This window comes from Pseudorasbora parva, chromosome 11, assembly GCF_024679245.1.
Source record: "Pseudorasbora parva isolate DD20220531a chromosome 11, ASM2467924v1, whole genome shotgun sequence".
NCBI lineage: Eukaryota > Metazoa > Chordata > Actinopteri > Cypriniformes > Gobionidae > Pseudorasbora > Pseudorasbora parva.
In genome coordinates, this window is record NC_090182.1 from 38,361,939 (window position 1) to 38,382,235 (window position 20,297).

The 20,297-nt window shown below is 33.9% G+C and overlaps 1 protein-coding gene across 1 annotated transcript in view; it reads left to right on the forward strand.

Moving 5' to 3' along the window:
- The first annotated feature begins 1,295 nt into the window (after positions 1-1,295).
- The window catches only part of aff2 (AF4/FMR2 family, member 2), a 386,660-nt gene continuing 367,658 nt past the window's right edge, over positions 1,296-20,297 (forward strand). The window contains exon 1 of the mRNA XM_067457882.1: positions 1,296-1,557. Within this exon, the coding sequence (XP_067313983.1) occupies positions 1,505-1,557 (53 nt within the window). The 5' untranslated portion in view covers positions 1,296-1,504. The remainder of the gene's footprint in view (positions 1,558-20,297) is intronic.

Here is a 20,297-nt window from a genome sequence, read left to right on the forward strand (position 1 = left end):
GACATCAAAACACAGCGAATCCAACGCATTAATGCAGTCGTAAGTATAGATGGTGATTACAAACGAGGAGCTATTAGCTCCATTAGCGGCTATTCAAAAATGGTGGATCTTAAGTTTGTGTTCATCTTGCTGACGCGCCCCCAGCACCTAGCGTAATCGGTTGTTACTTCTAGCCCAGCAATATTTTGGTGCTACTTAAGAACCACTTTTCCTGGCTCGGAGCTGTTGCTTTGGGTATAGAAACACAAAGTACCGATAGGCTCTGGCTCCAAACTAGCACCAGCACTGCCTTGTTGGAAAAGGGGTAATGGTGGACCTGTGCCTAGACACAACCACAACGCATGATGTAGTCAGCCGGATCCAAATCGGATGGAGGATTTACTTAGACACGACCACAATACATCCCTGAAGTGTCTGCAGAGATTGTGTCAACTAGACTCTCATCAATATGACATTCAGTGGCACTTATCCTCAACAAACCAGTCTCCAGCATGATGAATCTGATCTTCAGCCATTTGGAACTGGATTATTCTGAATGCTCTGATCCAGTGTGACCTCTGACCTGTAATGCTCCCTGAATCATAATCCTTCACTGTTTGCTCGTTGCTCGCCAGAGGAGAACTGACGTGACATTATCCATTAATTTTACAGACATCCTTTAACTATAATGCAGTGTAAAATTCAAAATACAGGTAAAACGTATAAAAAAACCCCCACCTATTAATAAAGTGCATTGTGCCCTATCTTTAGAGATTCTATCACTGTATAATTATGCATATTAGCAATTATCCAAAAACAAAAAACAAAACAAAAACTATCAAACCTGTCAGCAAGATAATTCCTTTATTTTGAAGTATTGTGTACATTGTAGATGTTGATGCTGTCATTCATTTGAAATTATTTTTTATAATTATAATAACATTTTAATATGTTTGCGGTTTAACAAGAATACATTTTAGGTACACATAACACAATAATACAGTAGCAAACATGTATTATTATTATTATTATTATTATTATTATTATTATTATTGAAAAATGCCCACTATTACTGTTGTATATATTATTGTGTTGTTGTTGTTGTTGTTGTTGTTGTTGTTGTCTGTTTTAGGATAAAAGAACAAATACATACTTCTCATTTAATATATACTGGACAGGACAAAAATAGAAGAGAAAAAAAAAATACAATTTCGTTTGGCTATATAAATATGAATGCTAATAACAATTTTTTTTTGAACGAATGAGTTTTAACTTGCATTATTAAAGTGTGTTCACAGGTGATGCATGCTGGACACAGGTGGAGCTGCTCTGGTTCAAAGTGTTGCGCCGGTCTTTTCAGAATGAGTGACCGCCTCCAGCGAGCCCTGACTCCGCCTTCCGCAGGGCTGCGTGTCGCTGAGCGGAGAGAGGCAGCGGCAGTGCGAGCTGCGCCGCGCGTCAGTGAGGGAGACGGACAGAGTTCCTGCATATGAGGCCACCGGCACCTCACTGAAACATAGCGACCATGGACCTATTCGAGTTTGACTTCTTCAGGGACTGGGAGCTGGAACAACAGTGGTACGTCCGCGGTCTTTATGTGTTTATGCTCATGCAGTTTATTGAATGAAATGTCTTTGTCATGCGCTCCGATCTGACGTGGTCACATTCCGAAATACGAGTGAAACCCATTATGACGCATGATAGCGGCTGTGTCTCAAACCCTGGTGAGCAACCTACCTTGACAGCGCTTTTGGGCATCATAGACGCGTTCCGAACGCGCATTCGCAAAAGCGCCCATGATGTCCAAAAAACGCTGTCTTGGTAGGCAGCTCGCTAGTGCTGACTTCTGCTGTCTCCGGTGATGTGACTGTTCTTGTGTTTGTATAGATGGCTTTATAATTGGGATAAACTTTAATTACAGGAGCGCTGTATTGATGAATTAAGTGTCGATGCATTGAAACTACATAAAAGAAACCAAGTGCCACTTCTTGCTGTTACTTTAAACGCAGAATTTCCAGATTATTAGATCATAAATAAAATTATTATGAGTCAAAAGTCCTATAAGTCAAATAGTCACACTTTATATTAATGTTTATGGTTGGGTAATTACATTGAAAGTAATGACTATGTAATTACAGTTGTTTAGTGTTTTAACTGCAGTGATTTATTATATTTACATTGACACAGTTGTGTGAAGTGTCACCATACAGACATGTGCATTTATTGACTTATCACTCATTAAATTCCCAGGCCTATTCAACGTGCATTCGTTTGTGCAGGAGTGTAAGAGAGCCTGATATAAATGCAATTTGGGATAAACCTCCACACGAGTAATGTGACAACTTGGATTCATTTGTTTTCATCCTTAACTTTATAATGCAAACAGAAGTATTTCATATTAGTTTGGCATATTTAGTCGTGGTTGTCAATGTGGGCAGTCAGCTATAGCGCCCTCAGCTGGTTAGGGCTATATGTCATTCATGTCTTCATGCACTTTTATCCACCACAACAATATGATTTCAACATAATTCTTTGTCTTAAACCTTTGCTGATTTTTGAACAATCTCTATATCCCCACCATGTGGCAGAGCACAGAAACCCACGGAGTGCAGATATGAATATACATACAAAGCAATATAGTGAGAAAATGAAAACACCTATAACAATAAAACCTCTTGATGCATTCGAGCTTTTATCACTTGACCCATATTAACAAATTGTCATGAGCATATGTATGTTGGTTTGGTTGGCTGCTTTTGTCTAGGATGACACAAGTCTTTTTTCCTTTGTTGAGCTGATTTTCAGTTCCTTCACATTTGCAACACCTTGCGCCTGTTTTACCGTCATTCTTTTGTTTTTTACTCGCTGTCCGGGGGATCATTGAGCTTTTATCAACAGCAGTATGATTCATAGAATATGGTTTTGAGTTGCCATGTTAGGTGAGCAAATGTTTTTGCTGCTGTATTTGGTCTTGCTTTGTCCCTTCATAATCATTTAGTTCTTTGATTGTTTTTTTTTTTAAAGGACTGACACAAATTTTGGCGACATCTGTGAAAATTTTAACATTTAAACATTATCATCCATCAGAGCGACGTTCGAATGCAGTAATATGCCAGTTTTGCGTCTGGGGACTTATGAATCCTTGTTTGAATTGAGTGATGGCACAGTGGCATGTTGGCTTAAACCGTCTATTGTCTCGTAAGGAGTTTCAAATCACTTTATTTTCTGCACTAAAATATAGATAAGAAAACTTAAGGTTAAAGGTTATTTTTATAGGCGGCGTGCTGATATTAAAGGTATTCTCTCTCAGGAACAGCTACGGGCTAGTTGCTTATTACTTCTGCCGTGGTGGCAATTTTGTCTCTTGTTGCCACATTCATAACCCTGAGCTACCCATTAAGTCTGTGAATATTTATGAGGGTATTTAAAAAGCCATTTTTGTGTGATAAGTTAGCATGGTCTGGTTTTTAAAGGCAGTGTATCACTATTTTTTTTTTCCTACTGCTGTACATAAACTGTCGACCAACCAAAAAGGCATTTGAAATGTAGAGCTGGCTAAATAAATACTTGTTCGGTGTTTTCCAGGGATAAATCCGTGTTTCAGAAGCGAGCGTACTATAATAATGCACTCATAATTCATTGTCTTTGTGCATTCCTTATCTGATGGCCCTGGGCTGTACTTCAGCAATCATATTGATTTGAATCTGATCTCCCATATGCTGTTTTGGGCTTGGACACGAGTTGGATGTAATCAAGTCAGATTAGGTGGTGCACAATTCAGTGAGGTGCAAAATGAGTTCGATGGAGAGCGGTGCCTTATTTGTAGACAAAGGTTAAGCATGGGAGCCACTGAGGCGGTGGGGATTGGGACATGCTTTTCCGTGCTGACACAGCCGTGACATGAATGGCTGCCACAATTATGTTGGCTCTTCATTTTAACTGAGTCAAATGGCTTTGAAGTGTTTTTTGCGAATATTTTATGAAAACAATTGCTCCTCTCTCAGTGTGTGTTGCTTTGGTAAATCATTTTGTATTATGAGAGAAGGAGTTAAGTATTTGTCTTAACCAATGGATTTGGATTAGAGGACCTAAGCTATGGTTAATTAGAATTTATATGCCTATATTTTATAGGTTTGCACCTTCAGTGGTAATAGAAGACCTCGTAATTAGGTGCAGCCATTTATTGTGACTTTCTTTTCATTTGGCGGCTCTTTATGGCCGTCTTGAGAGCAGCACCAGGAGGGATTATTCAGTGACTCAGTTGTGCCTTTTTTTCTTGTCACTTGCCCTTTCTCAGCAGGGATTTCTGTCCCAGTAACTCATTTTTATATCCCGTGTGTTAAAATGTGCAAAGCCTTGTAATATTGCTGAATGATAAGTTAACAGAATTTCAGACTCCACGGATTTGGTTTTGTGTATGGAGAACGCTTTACATTGTCACTATCAATATTCATAAAAGCATTAAATGTTTATTTTTAAATACTTTTTTGCCTATTTTACTAAGACCTCACACTGAACAAAGTGTTTATTATCATTAAGGCTGATGAAGATTAAACTGGATTTGCATTCATTAAAGGAATTGCGGTGGCGCTTTATTTTACTGTCCTGTTTCACATGCACATACTTATTGTAGTAATTAATATGTGGTTAATATTTAGGTACTAATTCTGAACCTTCCCTTAAACTATGTAGTTATCTTATTATGTTCATGTACTTTATTAATAAGTACACTATGAGTAAAAGGTAAGTGCACGTACTGTAAAAATAAAGTGCAACTGGAATTGCTTGCAAGGGAGCGAAAAACAAGTGGGTAACACTTTATTTTGCAGTATCCTTAGTTGTAACACATACCTACTAACAGTAAATTATGTATAATTACTGCGGCTGTCAATTAAACATGTTAAATAATTAGTTTTAAAATTATTCATGCATTTAACACACCCTCCCTAGCCTGACGTGGTCATACTCAATTCTAGTCAGATTATGAGTCTGAAACTGCTCCATTGGGCTGTGATTATGGGGCGTGTTTCAACCGAACAGGAAAGACATCAATTGGATAGACCTACAACCAATCAGAGCAAAGAAGTGACGCATTGTCAAATGTCAACATAGTTCAACTGCACTGTGTTGCCAAGTCCACGTTTTTTTCCCTGCGGGTTGTTTTCTATGTCCTCGGGTTGAAGCGACTATTATGTGATATATAGACCCATGAGTGCGAATTTTAGCAGGCAACCTTGCCAAAATAACACATTTTACCCCCCAAACGCCATTTTCCCCCCGGAGAACCCCCCGAGAAGCTATTGTTTAGGGCTAGTAGTTGGCGGGTTTTGTTGTAAAAACTTGGCAACCCTGTCTGCACACGTGCTTAAATCAGGCTGGAATACACGATCTTTGCCAGTGTTGTAAAAAAATAAAATATTTTAATGATACACAGAGTACTTACCCAACATGATCATCATTTCTGAGAGAAATTGTGAAGGTGAATGCAGATACAAACAAGCTCTCCGTTTAGGATTAGAACAAATATAATCCAAGCCCGCCCTGATGATTTCATTGGTTCGAACAGTTTCTGTTCGGAGATAATTACTCCTCTATGTAGCAAGGCCAGACAGAACTGCCAGACCTAAAAATGTTGTGGGCGGGGCTATGTTCGGCTGGCATCCAGGCTACACCCTCCCTACCCCAGTCCTAGATTTCATAAAGTTGATTGGTGATGTACATGATGCAGGGCAACAACTCACTGCATGATGGAGCCTATAGAAAGCTGTAAGGATGGCACTAAAATTCAGTTTTTGTCTCATATTTAGATCATATGATAAAGTTAGAGTCCCCCTGTGATGAAAATCAAGTGTTTAGTGTTGTTTATTCACTGCTCAGTCAGAAAAAATCACTGTTTTGATTTAACAATTTATAAAGAGTCAATGATTGTATCATCATTGCAGTGATTATTGTGTTTCTAGCATGTTATATGTATGCACATTCTTCTAACCCTCACTGATGGAGTGTGTAGCTTTCATTTCTTAAACAACCATGTAGGAAGACACATCATTGCCAAAAAATGGATGCACCTCTTGGTGGAAATAACATCACATTTATTTCTATCAAGAGGTCAATACATTTTTGGTCGAGATCTTGTATTGCCAATGCAAGAGTCCAGCACTCTGTAAAGTCTCGTCCAGCACATCCAAAAGACTTTCAATGAATTTAAATTCTGGACTCAGAGGTTCTGATTCACGTGTGAAAATGATTCTTCATGATTCCCAACCATTCTTTCACAGTTTGAGTGTGATGAATCTTGACATTGTCATGAATATGGCCATAATGTGTCTTCCTACATGGCTGTTTAAGAAATGAAAGCTACACACTCCGTCAGTGAGGGATAGAAGAACTGTTGCCAAACATATAACATGCTAGAAACACAATAATCACTACAATAATGATTCAATCATTGACTCTTAAGCATTTGCCTATTTAAATCCAACAAGTAACCTCTTTTTTTTTTCCAGGGCAGTGTATGTCTATGTGGTGTTTTGCTTTAAGACAAACCATGTGAAATGTAAAATCAAAACCCCTCACTCGTTCTTTTATACTCTTATTTCTGTGGGTGAGAGCCGATAACACAAACACACAATAACAAACTCCTTAGTTGGTGTTATCTGCAGCTGTCACACCTTGAGTGAAACACACAACTTTACCAGAACTTGTTCAAGGCTACAGACAACGAACACAACTATTTCCATAGAGAAGAGTATCAAAGTTTATCAAACAAAAATGTGTACTAGAATTTCCATTATATTTAACGAACATCTTATATAAGCTTAAAGGGGTACTTCAGCGCTGGGAAGATGTATTTAAACTGGGTCATCAATGCAGTAGAAATGTGAAATTATTTTTGAATTTGGTGCCTTCTAGACTGAAAAAAGACAGAAAATGTATTTTTGTCTCATGGGGATGAAAGGCAATGCTTCACTGCCCTGTGAGGCCATTCCCAAAGCCACTGGACTACTGTGACTGAGTTGGAGAAGACACTACAATTAAATACTGAACGTGTCTGTTTAATATAATGAGTGAGTCACCGCACGAGTGTCACAGCACAAACGCTGCAGGAGTCAGATTACATTTAACGTCATAAATGAGCTGAATGAGCTCTCCTGATGAGACCTAAGGTAAACGTGACCGCGGCATACATTCACAACGCATGTTCAGTCTGGCACATTTTTAGTTCATGCCTTTGCAAGCTTAACTTTCATAGAAATTATTTAAGAATTTAAAACACTTACATTACTCCGCACCGCTCCGTTTACATGAATGCCTGCAGATGCGAGCTGAGCTCTGAGTGTGATCTCCCATCCCCCATGCGCGGGTTCAAAACATGCGGAAATAGCTCCTTCTGCTGGCTGTAGTCTTTAGCCTTTGGCCAAAAATTCCTCAGATGACGCAAATATCGTCAATTTGCGTCATCGGAGGAATTTTTCCAGAAATAAAATGCATAAATCTCTTGTCTCGGAGGGATATGAGGGGGGAGAGCACGATCATTTGAATATACTCCAGGGTTTCTACTGATACAAAGCCATATGCTAATCGCTGAAGTAACCCTTTAATTTAATTTAAAACACCTTATATGGTTTGATATAGTTTATGTAAAAATTTCCATTACAATTCAGACGTCTTGTGTTACTTACTGTTCTTCACCTGCTGTAGGGACTAGGGAAGTACGTGATTTCGGATTCAGACAATTATTCATTCCTGAACGAATCAGCTGCTTGAGCGAAGCTAATTAATGACTTAATCATTTAGACATTTACCGCCACCTCCTGGCAGTTTTAGTTTCTTATTTAGAGCACATAATGTATTTTTTTATGTATTTTTATAAAATAAAATAAAAATACATATTAATAAAAGACCTATTAAAGTTATAATTCGCCCAAAAATTGTCATAATTTACTCACCCTCATTACTGTTGAATCAAATCAAATATATGTTCTACAGCTACTTTTTGTAATGTCTATTTAATATTTTTTAAATTTTATTTAACATAATAATTATTTTAATTGATCTTTAGGGGGTAATTTCTCAGCCACATTTGATGTGCGGTTCATTTGCAATTAATTCGATTTACTAATCGCCACATTGTGTAATTAATTAGACATTTTAATTGCTTGACAGCCCATAATAAATACACAACTAACCCTAAATCTAACATTAACCCTGTAGTAAGTACCTGTAGTTAATTAATATTACTCACGGGACACCGAGTAACTGGACACGCTTTTCTCTATTCCATTGCTTTAATTTCTCATAGTTTTGCTTTGAGAACATGTGCTAGAACAGGGGTTTTCAAACTTCATGATACCAAGGACCCCCAAATATGAGGAACCTTTATGGGGGACCCCCTTCCTAAAATACATCTATATATTTGTATGTATAAAAATTGTTTTTTTAAACTGTTAGATAAACAGTAAGTGTGACATTATAAATACAACATATCGTTTCCCAACTTAAATTGGCTATACTTAATGTTGTATGTATTAACCTGAAGAAAACATTTCCAATGAAAATGTACTTGTTTAAGCAACTTTCATAATGTAGGTCTATGTAAGCAGCTTACGTACCGTGTTAAGAACCCCAGTGAGCAAGATAAAGGAGAAAAACTCACTAGAAAGATACGAAGCAAACATATACAAGTCTTGAACGTATGTATACGGCAAACAAGGAGATAAACAATTAGAAACCATTAGATTGTTCGGTAGACTCCATTTTTGCTTTGTCTTTTAATTCTCTGAAACTTTCTGAGGGCCCCTTAGAAACTTCTGGAGGGCCCCTGGGGGTCCCCGGACCCCAGTTTGAAAACCCCTGTGCCAGAAGGACACGTTTGACCATTGTCTTGGGAATGACAACTTATTCATAAAAATGACTTTTCAGTTAAGTTTGGGCTAATTTGATACTGGGAAGTAAATCTGACTGACCCTTGTTTAAAAGTTAAACTTTTAAAAAATGTGTTTCTGGGACCTTGTGTTTTATTCCCAGTTCAACGTTTTAGCACAATCACTGACGAGAAGTATGAGACAATGTATCAATCTCTACTAGAAAAACACTGACACAATCTAAATTGCATAGTGGAGAAAACTATCCATACAAATTAATCTAGCTTAACATTTAAAACAAAACAAAAATAATATTTTTTTTACAAATAAATTTGTTTTGTACTAAATTTGGGTGGCTCACTTGATGGGTTTGCAGCAAAAATGTGTTTCTTTAAATAAATGTTGAACTTATCATGAGTAATCTAGACTATGTAGATCTTGTCCACAATTATAACATTTATTGAAGTTGTTTATTGCTGGATGATGCAGTGAATCTTTTTCACACTCTTTCTAGATGTTGGCTGAATTCTCAAAACAATACAAACTATGAGAAAATAAATGGTAGCAAACAAAAAGACAATTCGCCTTGCCTAGCCAAGTCCTCTCCTCCATAATGAACCGTTTATTTAGTTAAGTTAGGAAAGTAGGGCACTCAGAGTGTGACAAACAAAATGTTCTGTTATGCTGTGAAACAACACGTTTTCTTGGTTTATTGTGGTGTGTGTGTGTGTGTGTGTGTGTGTGTGTGTGTGTGTGTGTGTGTGTGTGTGTGTGTGTGTGTGTGTGTGTGTGTGTCGTGTCCACTTTATGGCACATTGTGTGTCGTTTCTCTTTGCTCCCATGCTGTTTAGTCACAGGGATTGAACATTCTCCATGGTCGTGGCACAGATCTTCCACATTTCCCAGCTTCCCTCGCCTTCCCGCTTCCACCTTGACCACAGCTGGGGACTGTATATCACACGGCTCGCTCGAGGAGCTGCGCTCGGTGCCAATCTCATTTGTGCCCGGCTTGAAAAGGCAGCCAAGCCAGGCTGTGCCCGGCGCATCTCTGCGGCCACCGCACAAGCGAGGAGGCTCGGCAGTTGGCATGCCGTTAGTGAGAGCCGGCTGCCAAGCACAGTGCCCGTGGTCTCATTTTGCCACCTGCAAAAAGAAAGCCAAATGCTGTGGCATGATAAAGCACGAGGTTGGCACGGCAGTCAGGTTATATGGGAGAGACGAAAGGTGACGGGCTCTGGCCTCGGGTTCGAAGCGCAATTAACGCATTCCTCTTACGGGGCGACAGTCGGTAGAAATGCACATTTAAGTAGTTCCAAAGCTAAAGACACATGGACACGATTCACGGATATGACGTGACATGCAAGGGGATGAAGAAACCGCTCTGAACTTGATTGACTTTTTCCGTAAATGTCACTGGTCTTATGCAGATTGTACAGAAAAATGATGAATCATTAATGATGATTATTTATTATAACTGTGAAAAAAGGTCATGATATGACTTAGTACAATCCCAAAGACTGAGAATTAATTAAGTAAATGTGGGGTAATTAAGGAAAATCTGGTTTTCCTCTAAAATAAAATATGTTTTATCATTTGACAGCCATTAATATTAGCATTGTATTTGTACAGTTGTACTTGTATTTATTTATTTATTTATTTATTTATTTATTTATTTATTTATTTATTTATTTATTTATTTATTTATTTATTTATTTATTTATTTATTTCACAGTGAAATAATATTCCCCGGTAATTTTTCACATTTTATTTAGTATTCAAACAACAATAAATACTTTTCTTTATTATTTACTTCTTTTTTACTTTCTTTTTTTTTCTTCTCATTATTATTATGGAATCAGAAATTTACTTTCTCATTATTATGTTACAAAAATTTAAATATATAATAATACCTTTTTATTTTTATATTATTATTATTATTATTATTATTATTATTATTACTATTATAATTACTATTATTATGACTATTTATTTATTTTTAAATACTATTTTTTTTTATTTTACCATGAAATATTAGATATAGTTCCTATTTTATATTTTATTTAACAACAACAACATCAACAACATCAACAACAGAAATTATAATAATAATAATAATAATAATAATAATAATAATAATAATAATAATAATAATAATAATAAAATTATTATTATTATTATTATTATTATTATTATTATTACAACTAATAATATAATAATAATAATAATAATAATAATAATAATAATAATAATAATATAATAAAATTGTTATTATTATTTTTTACTATTAATAATAATAATAATAATAATAATAATAATAATAATAATAATAATAAAAACATTATTATTTATTATGGAGGACCAAATTACTCAAAATGAAATAATTAAATAAATAGTGACTTCTATAAAACAACAATTAAATGTAGCAGTTTATTCTGAAATAATTAAATAATTTATTTATTAATTTAATAATTAGATAATTAATTTAAATAAATAAATAAATAAATAAATAAATAAATTTGTCTATTTATTTTTGTAAAATTACATGAAATTGTTTAATATATTTCACAATTACCTCTTCCACACACGCTATTGTTACGTTGAAAAATCAATTTTCTCATTATTTAATGTGCTCTTTCAAAAAGACGTTTTTCATAATAATATGCTGCATTTACGAATGACGACTGTTTGACGAATCATGCATTTCCACAGCAAGATTTTCCCAAAGATCTTTTTCATAATAATAGAGGACATTTTACAAATGCCAATCAACAGGCAGTGGGCGGTGCTTAAGCGGTGTTTAAGTAATTGCGTTTTTATCTTGATCAATTCCTACCGCCATATTCATTTCCAATCAGTTCCCCTATTTCCCCTTGCCACTTGCCTGACCCAGAGAGAAAAAAGTCATCAATCTGAAATTATTATCCAATCAGCGCCAAGCACCGCCCACTGGCTGTTGATTGGCATTTGTAAAATGTCCTCTATTATTATGAAAAAGATCTTTGGGAAAATCTGGCTTTAGAAATGCATGATTTGTCAAACAGGCGTCATTCGTAAATGCAGCATATTATTATGAAAAACTTATTTTTGAAAAAGCTTATTTTATTATTAAATAATAATAAAACATATTTTTAGACATAACAATAGTGCGTGTGGAAGAGGTATTTGTGAAATATATTAAACAATTTCATGTATTTTTACCAAATCAATAGATACATTTATTTATTTAAATAATATTTAATTAATAAATTAATTATTTAATTTAATTATTTCAGAATAAACATTTACATTTAATTGTTCTTTTATTGAATTCATAATTTATTGAATTATTTCATTTTGAGTAATTTGGTCCTCCATATTATTATTATTATTATTATTATTATTATTATTATTATTATTATTATTATTATTATTATTATTATTATTATTATTATTGATGCATAATAATCACAAAATGTTTGGTCATTTTTAAAACATTTTAAATTGCAATCACAATTTTTATCAGAAAAAATTGACAGTTAGACAGTTAGTGCTGTTCTTCCTGTTCTAAGCTCTCCTCTTGTCGAGATGCTGCTATTAGTGTTGTGGTTGTTTTTAGCCCTTTTCTTTGTGGTTGCTTGAGTGTTCTGGGTGACCACAAGTCAAAATATTTTCAATGTTTACCTTGTTGAAATCATTATCAAATAACCCATCTCAAACTAAATTTCAGAATGAATTAGAATCCAGACGAACCAGCAGGTGCTGCATTACCTTGATTCCCAGTGGTCATACATTGCAATGCCTAACACAGATTAGTTCAAGTGGCCCAAGGGCCGATGTCGAAAGGCTGTCTGAGTGGAACTGCTGTAGGACGGACCCTCTAAGGGTCTCTCAGACGAGTCTCTGGACGGCTGTCCGGCTCTAGAGAAGTTATTAACTGAGCACTAATTACAAAAGAGCCAATAAGGGCCGTGGTGGTAATGGCCCTGTGAATGCAAAATGCTTTAAATATCTGCTGCTTCAATTAGCCTTGACCATTTCATTTGGACAGCATCAATGTGCGCGCCAAGATTATTTTGAATCAAACATCAATAGAGCTTAAACAAACAAACAAGGCTCTATGTCAAATATTAATTTAGTTATTGATGAAAAATGCAAGGTTACTTAAATAATGGTTAATTAATAAAGCAATTAAGGTGCACATTTATAAAATTGGATAAATTATATATAATTTTCCCAATTAGTTTACACCTTTGTTTTGCTTTAGAATGTCTGATTTCTAGTCAAAAATCCACTGAAGGAGGTTTTATAAATGTGCACCTTAATTGATTTATTAATTAACCAGTAATCTTGATTTTTCATCAATCTTTGACATAAAGACTTCTTTGTTTATGCACCATATATTTGTATATGTGTATTTGTACACTATTTGAATATATTCCTATATTCTGTGAATTTTTAGCATCATTACTCCAATCCTTAATGTCACATGATTCTTAAGAAATTATTCTAGTATGATGATTTGCGTAATATTATTTATGTGGAAACCATAATACTTTTATTTTAGTTTTTTATCCGGATTCTTTAAAGTTCACAAGAACAGAATTTATTTAACTGTAAATGTCTTATATTATCACTTTTGATGCATCTTTGCTGAATAAAAATATTAATTTCTTTCTAAAATATCTTATTGAACTGTAGAAGGCTAATATTGCCATCAGCGCTCACAGAAAGGGATTGCTGGTCGCGGTTTTTGAACACGACTTCTTCCGGTATTTAATAAGAGACATCAAAGTTGCCGTGTTCACACCAAATGAATCGTGTGCAATGAATCCACAACAGCAGATGCGTAATGAATGTCTTTCTTGATTTCTATTTGTCGGCAGACTTCCGTTGCCGGCTGATTGGTTGGATTCCGTCTAAAGATCTTCAGGTTAATCAAGCTTCATGCTTCAAGCTTCCAGCTTACCTTTATGCCACGAAGCAATTTACTCCACTACCCCAAAGGTCACTGCTTCCATTGAAATCACTCTATGACAAATATGATGATTCAATACAGCCACGCAGGCATCTGCTAGAGCGTCTCATTTCTTTCTGAGAGATGAATCAGTTTGTCTTTTAGACTGACCTTTTGCTGTTGGCTTGGTCTAAGCCAAAGGAAATTGCAAATTCTTTTTAGAGCCCTAATATTAATGGACGCCTCGATTGAGCAATATTTGTATGTTTTTTCTTTCTTTCGGGAAGTGAAAGTGTAACGCTCATTGCTTATTACTCGGGTTCTGAGTCATGCAGATTTGGAGATAACAAAGCTTAATTCCTGAGAATCAAACACTGTGGCTCATGGTGTGTCATGTACGACCCTTCTGTCAGGATTCATACGGATATGTGCTGGATGCTTGACTTTATTTGTGAATTTACAGTTGCATAATCAAGCATTCTTCTTTGTGTGGGCATTTTGCCTAAGGACTATGACAAAGCTAGTTTAAATATTACTCAGATAATATTCTTGTTTAGTGCCAATGCACAAATCTGATTCATGAGATGTATTCATACGCAAGAATCAGCTGTTTTGCTGCATTCTGGGAAAGCAGGGTTGTTTTTGCATATTGGTTTCCTTAATTCATTTGATGTGATCTAGGCTACTAACATCTATGGGCCAGATTTACTAAACAGAGCAAATCAGCGTGAGTGCAATCACTCTACCAATTAACGTCTGGCTTAAGACATGGGCGGTAAATTATGGAGCAAACACCAATACAGTGACTAGCTGAAACCTTAGTAAATCACCTTACGTTAGGGGTGTGCGAAATTGACAAAAAATGATATCTCGATATTTTCAGGAATGTTCTCGATAACGATAATTAGATTATATTTTGCTGAGTGTGTTATTGTGCTGGTATTGGTGCTGGTGATCAGCTGATTCCTAAAGTTTTTGATATTATTCATATTCTGTGTGCTGGTCAGTTCATATATATATATATATATATATATATATATATATATATATATATATATATATATATATATATATATATATATATATATATATATATATATATATAAACCTAATTATATGCATGCATCATTTTTTGTGTTAATTTCATGAATTTCATGAAGACACAATAGGGCTGTTACCAATCAAATTAAAAGAAAAGAATCAACAAAATTCATCTTCAACTGTTTTTTGAGCTTAGAGGTGACAAATAACCTGCAGTTATGCATAAATAAAGTTTTGATGTTTTAAACACAATGTTGAATACTGATATTTGAAATGATTTAAAACATGAAAAGAAACTTTAAATGTAAAATTAAAACCACCAGTTGGCGGCAACAAGTCACTGTTAATGAGTGAGTCACTGAGATTCAACCGATTCATTCAAACAACTGATTCATTCATGAACAAATCATTTGACTATCTTAATCATAGTTACTGAATCGTTGATTTAACTGATTTGTTCAGAAAGCTGATTCATTCAGTAAGAAAACACCGCGCGTGACACTCAGAGACGCGATTACAGTTCTGTGACTTTGTTCTGAACTATTCTCATTGGCGAAATATACAAAAAATGGGCAACATGGTGTCTAAAATGTGTAAGTAACTTAATATTGAATTCTTGTTTAGTAAACTTGTATAAAATCAACATCAAATTTGTTATCATGCTGATATCTGGATTTTTCCTGTGATATTATAAAAATATTAAATTGAATAAATACAGACTTGCATGCAGTGAAAGCGTGCACCCGCACTAGTCTAATCTACTAAAGAAGACTACATCTTCTGGGGTATTTGGGGTAGAAATAAGGGGTATTTCAGTGCTGCAAAGATGAATGTGTATTTAAACTGGGTCATTTATGTAGTGGAAATGTGAAATTGTTAGAAGTTGAAAAAATTTCTAAATTTTTTTTTCGAAATTTGGCTCATGTGGAAGACACCAACTCCTAGAATGCTTCATGACCTTAAAAAAAAAAAAAAAAAATACACATTTGTTTTCTTTCTGGGCAACAACATCTCAGCTGTACGTTACAACTCGCACCCCAAAACTGACTAGTAACTTATTAGAAACCTATGTTTTCAAAAAGAAACATAACTGCTTCACAATTTGCGTTTAGTATGGGTGTGTGGGTGTGCAGTTTATGTTGTTGTACAAAACATCAAATTACCGTCAAGTTATGGTTTCCACAGGCTTTCATTTACTCATAAATTGGAAAAACCCCATTTTAAAACCCCATAGGAGAATGTCAAGGGAACCAGGGGCAGATTAGTCTTCTGAGTTTTGACGCCATCCCTGAACCGCTCTATAGTGAGCATGCGTTTTCATTGTATGGAAGAGCAATTTTTGACATTTTGATTAAGCTATTATGGGCAGGGTTGCCATGTTTTCTCAACAAGACCCGGCAATTGCTACTTAAAACTAACCCGACTGCATTTTTTGGCATTCTGGGGTATTAATATTGCATTATTGGTGTGGCTTGAAAAACAAGCGAACACGGATTTGAAAAACAGCCTGCGACAACAATGTAAAAGTAGCCCAATTCTATGGGAAAAACACTGGTTATGGAGAAGAAAGTATTTACGAGCAATACAGGGTAGATAGATGATGACAGAATTTGCTAAATCTGCAACCAGATTGGACTGACAACATTTGGATGTGAATGTGTGATTTCTGCCCTAGTGTTTTAGATAAACACAATTTTACTACATATTTGTGTGGAAAGGCACATTTATTTATTTATTTATTTATTTATTTATTTATTTATTTATTTATTTATTTATTTATTTATTTACTTTTTAATCATACTTATTTGCTTATTTGTTTTATAATTTTATCTTTTTTATTTTATTTTATTTTATTTTATTTTATTTTATTTTATTTTATTTTATTTTATTTTATTTTATTTTATTTTATTATTTTATTTTATTATTTGATTTTATTTTATTTTATTTTATTTTATTTTATTTTATTTTATCTGCGGCCACGGTGAATCTGCAAGAGAGAAAAGCATGCGCATTTGTGTGTTTGTGTCAAGGTACGACCGCGTCGCTGATGCTGTGATCCTGAAGTGTCAGGGCTGAACAGGCAGCGGCCGGCGTTTGGCTTCAGCGTGTATAAAAAATGGATCTCACCTTGTTTATTGGGAGCTACAGAACTGCTAAAGAGCAGACACGCCTGCCAAATATCACAATCACTTGGAGCTCCGTCATTCACATCCAACTGTTCGCCTATTTTCACAGCACATGCTAATTTGTCCCATTAAACGTGGCTCAATCACATTGAGCTAAAAGTGGCTGAAAAACTACTAACAGTGTTGTCATTCTAGCTGCTCCAGTGCTCTGAAAGTCCCCCTGGCTTTTATTGTTTGATAAAGATCAGAAAGGAACACACATCTTTATCAGAGAAGGAGAGAAAAGCTGCGATAAGAAAATGAATTGAAGCCAAAATGCTTTAAATGGAAGACTATCTCCCTGTGAGAAACTCATAGAGCTGTTAAGAGCTGTGAGTAACAAAGGGGCACAGATGCATTGAGACCATAATCTCACCGGAGGAGAGAAAGTTCTGGAGAGCAGCACGTTTACAATGCGATGCTAAGATTGAGGTGGACATCTTGCTTTGAAGGTGATAAGGGAGAGTAGACTACCAGTGAAAGGACACTTGACTTGACACTTGAATGTTTCTCATGACCTTAAAAGCCTTTTGATTTAAAGCCTACATGCAGAAGTACTTGACATTTCGTCTTGCAGGAAAATATAACGTTTCTTACATTATTATTATTAATTATTGGTAACACTAAACCAATGTCTCATTTGTTAACATTAGTTAAATTAACATTAACCAAGCTTAATAAATGCTGTAGAAGTGCAGTTCTTTGTTAGTTCATATTAACTAATAGTTAACTAATGTTAACTAAAAAAACTTTATTGTAAAGTGTTACCATATTATTATTATTATTATTATTATTATTATTATTATTATTATTATTATTATTATTATTATTATTATTATATTATATTATCATTAGTTGTATTGTTGTATATTATTATTATTATTATTATTATTATTATTATTATTATTATTATTATTAGTACTACTATCGTAAAATAATAATAATAATAATAATAATAATAATAATAATAATAATAATAATAATAATAATAATAATAATAATAATAATAATGATAATAATAATAATAATAATAATAATAATAATAATAATAATAATAATAATGTTGTACACTACTTCTACTACTAATTATATATATATATATATATATATATATATATATATATATATATATATATATATATATATATATATATATATATATATATATATATATATATATATATATATATATATAGTATTATTTGATTCATGCGTTGGACAAGATAGCTAATATTTTAAACTCACTCATATTTTATGTCATAAAACATAATTCAGGAGCATTTTTTTATTCATTTTTTATTTAAATTTATTATTATTAGTACTACTATCATAAAATAATAATAATAATAATAATAATAATAATAATAATAATAATGTTGTACACTACTTCTACTACTAATAATTATATATATATATATATATATATATATATATATATATATATATATATATATATATATATATATATATATATATATATATATATATATATATATATATATATATAGTATTTATTTGATTCATGCGTTGGACAAGATAGCTAATATTTTAAACTCACTCATATTTTATGTCATAAAACATAATTCAGGAGCATATTTTTTTTTTTTCAACTTAATTTTTATTTTCCATTTTTCTTTTTAAGAACAAACATAAATACATCCTGTGTGTAACATACATCATACATGTCTGATTTCAAGTTCACCTAATCACCAACTATATACAGAAAACATATTTAACAAGCATTATACAACAATAATCTTCACAGGAAAAAAAAAAAAAAAAAATTAAAAATTAAAAAAAATAAATTTAAAAAAATTTAAAAAAATAAAATACATAAATATTAAAAAAAAAAAAAAAAAAAAAAACACTATAAATAAGTTAATACTTGAATCCAACCAAGAAGAGTGGGACTTTTTATTTATTCATTTAAGTTATAAGTGTTTCTATTGCTGTATATATTACTAGAAATATATATTTTGCCATGTCTGGAAAGCCATCAGTCCCAGTCCAAAGCCAATCCTTCTAACCAGGCTGCCCATCTTTTTTTAAATGATGCCTGTTGCAATCTAAGAGTATATGTTATTTTTTCCATAACATATATTTCTTTAATTAAAGATAACCATTTATTACAGGTTGGAGGCTCTCTTTGGAGCCAATTTTTTGTGATAGCTTTTTTTGCAGCAACAAAGAGTATTTGGAGTAAATATTTTCGATCTTTAGATTTCACCTCTTTCATATTGGCCCCAAGAATAGCCACGATGGCAGGAGCATATTTTTATTCATTTTTTTATTTTAATTTATTTTTCACTTTTTATTCAGTCATGGACAAAACAGCAATGTCCGAGTCCGACCCCACAAATCACTCTTCAAAGTACTTCACTATGTATTTGCTGTAGCTTATTGATTGCATCTCTGTGTCGTTCTCGTTTATAAAAAATCTTTCCCCTCACACTTATTCATGCTGTGAATGTGGCAAAATAGCTCTATTACTTTAGTCAGCTTAGATTAGACAGCACGTCTTATACAGGAGACAGTTATAGAAGTCTATTATTCCATCAAGCGTTTCAAACGTAATGTTTCTCAGTGTCTGTGTGATGGCTTTGAGTGCCAGATTCTGATTTCATTCTCCAGCAGGAGAGTGTCAGATGCTGCTGTAGTATTGTAATGCATATTCATGCATAAATAAACAGCAATGAACACGTTTGACGTGCTGACAACCTTATTGTTGCGCAGAGCTGAGTTATGGTCGACTGTTGCATAATAACCACGGCAATAGCAGTGTTTTCCTCACACCTCAGAAGCCTTTGTTGGCATGAATCATTCAATCAAAGCAGGTGGTGCTGTTTCTGCAGAAGCGGTCTGCTTTTTTTCCGGATTTCTGATTTCTCATGGAGTTTCTCAGGGAGTGTGTTTGCTGTAACACTTAGCCTGGGTGCAACACAAAACTTTCCACGAATCCCCTCCACGCCCTTTGGTTTTATCATGTTTATTTTTTAGATGTCTCAATTAACTTGTTTTCTCTTGCAAGATGATCAATTGTGTGGATCAATTGTTTTGTCTCTGTGACATTTAGTCTCTATATTTGATGATTTGTTAGTCCAGTCTCTCAGTGTGAGAGAGTTTAGGGCCAATTAACAGAAGTTTTGATGCACTGCAAACTCTGCTGTTTATTTAAAACCATAGTTTTGACAGTTCATTTACACGGCAACAGCATTTTGGGGGTCTAAAAGTACAACCTTTTAAAAATGGTTTCTAACTAAGTAATTTTTTTTGTGAAAAAGATCTATCTGTAAACTTGTATCTATGTGTAAACTT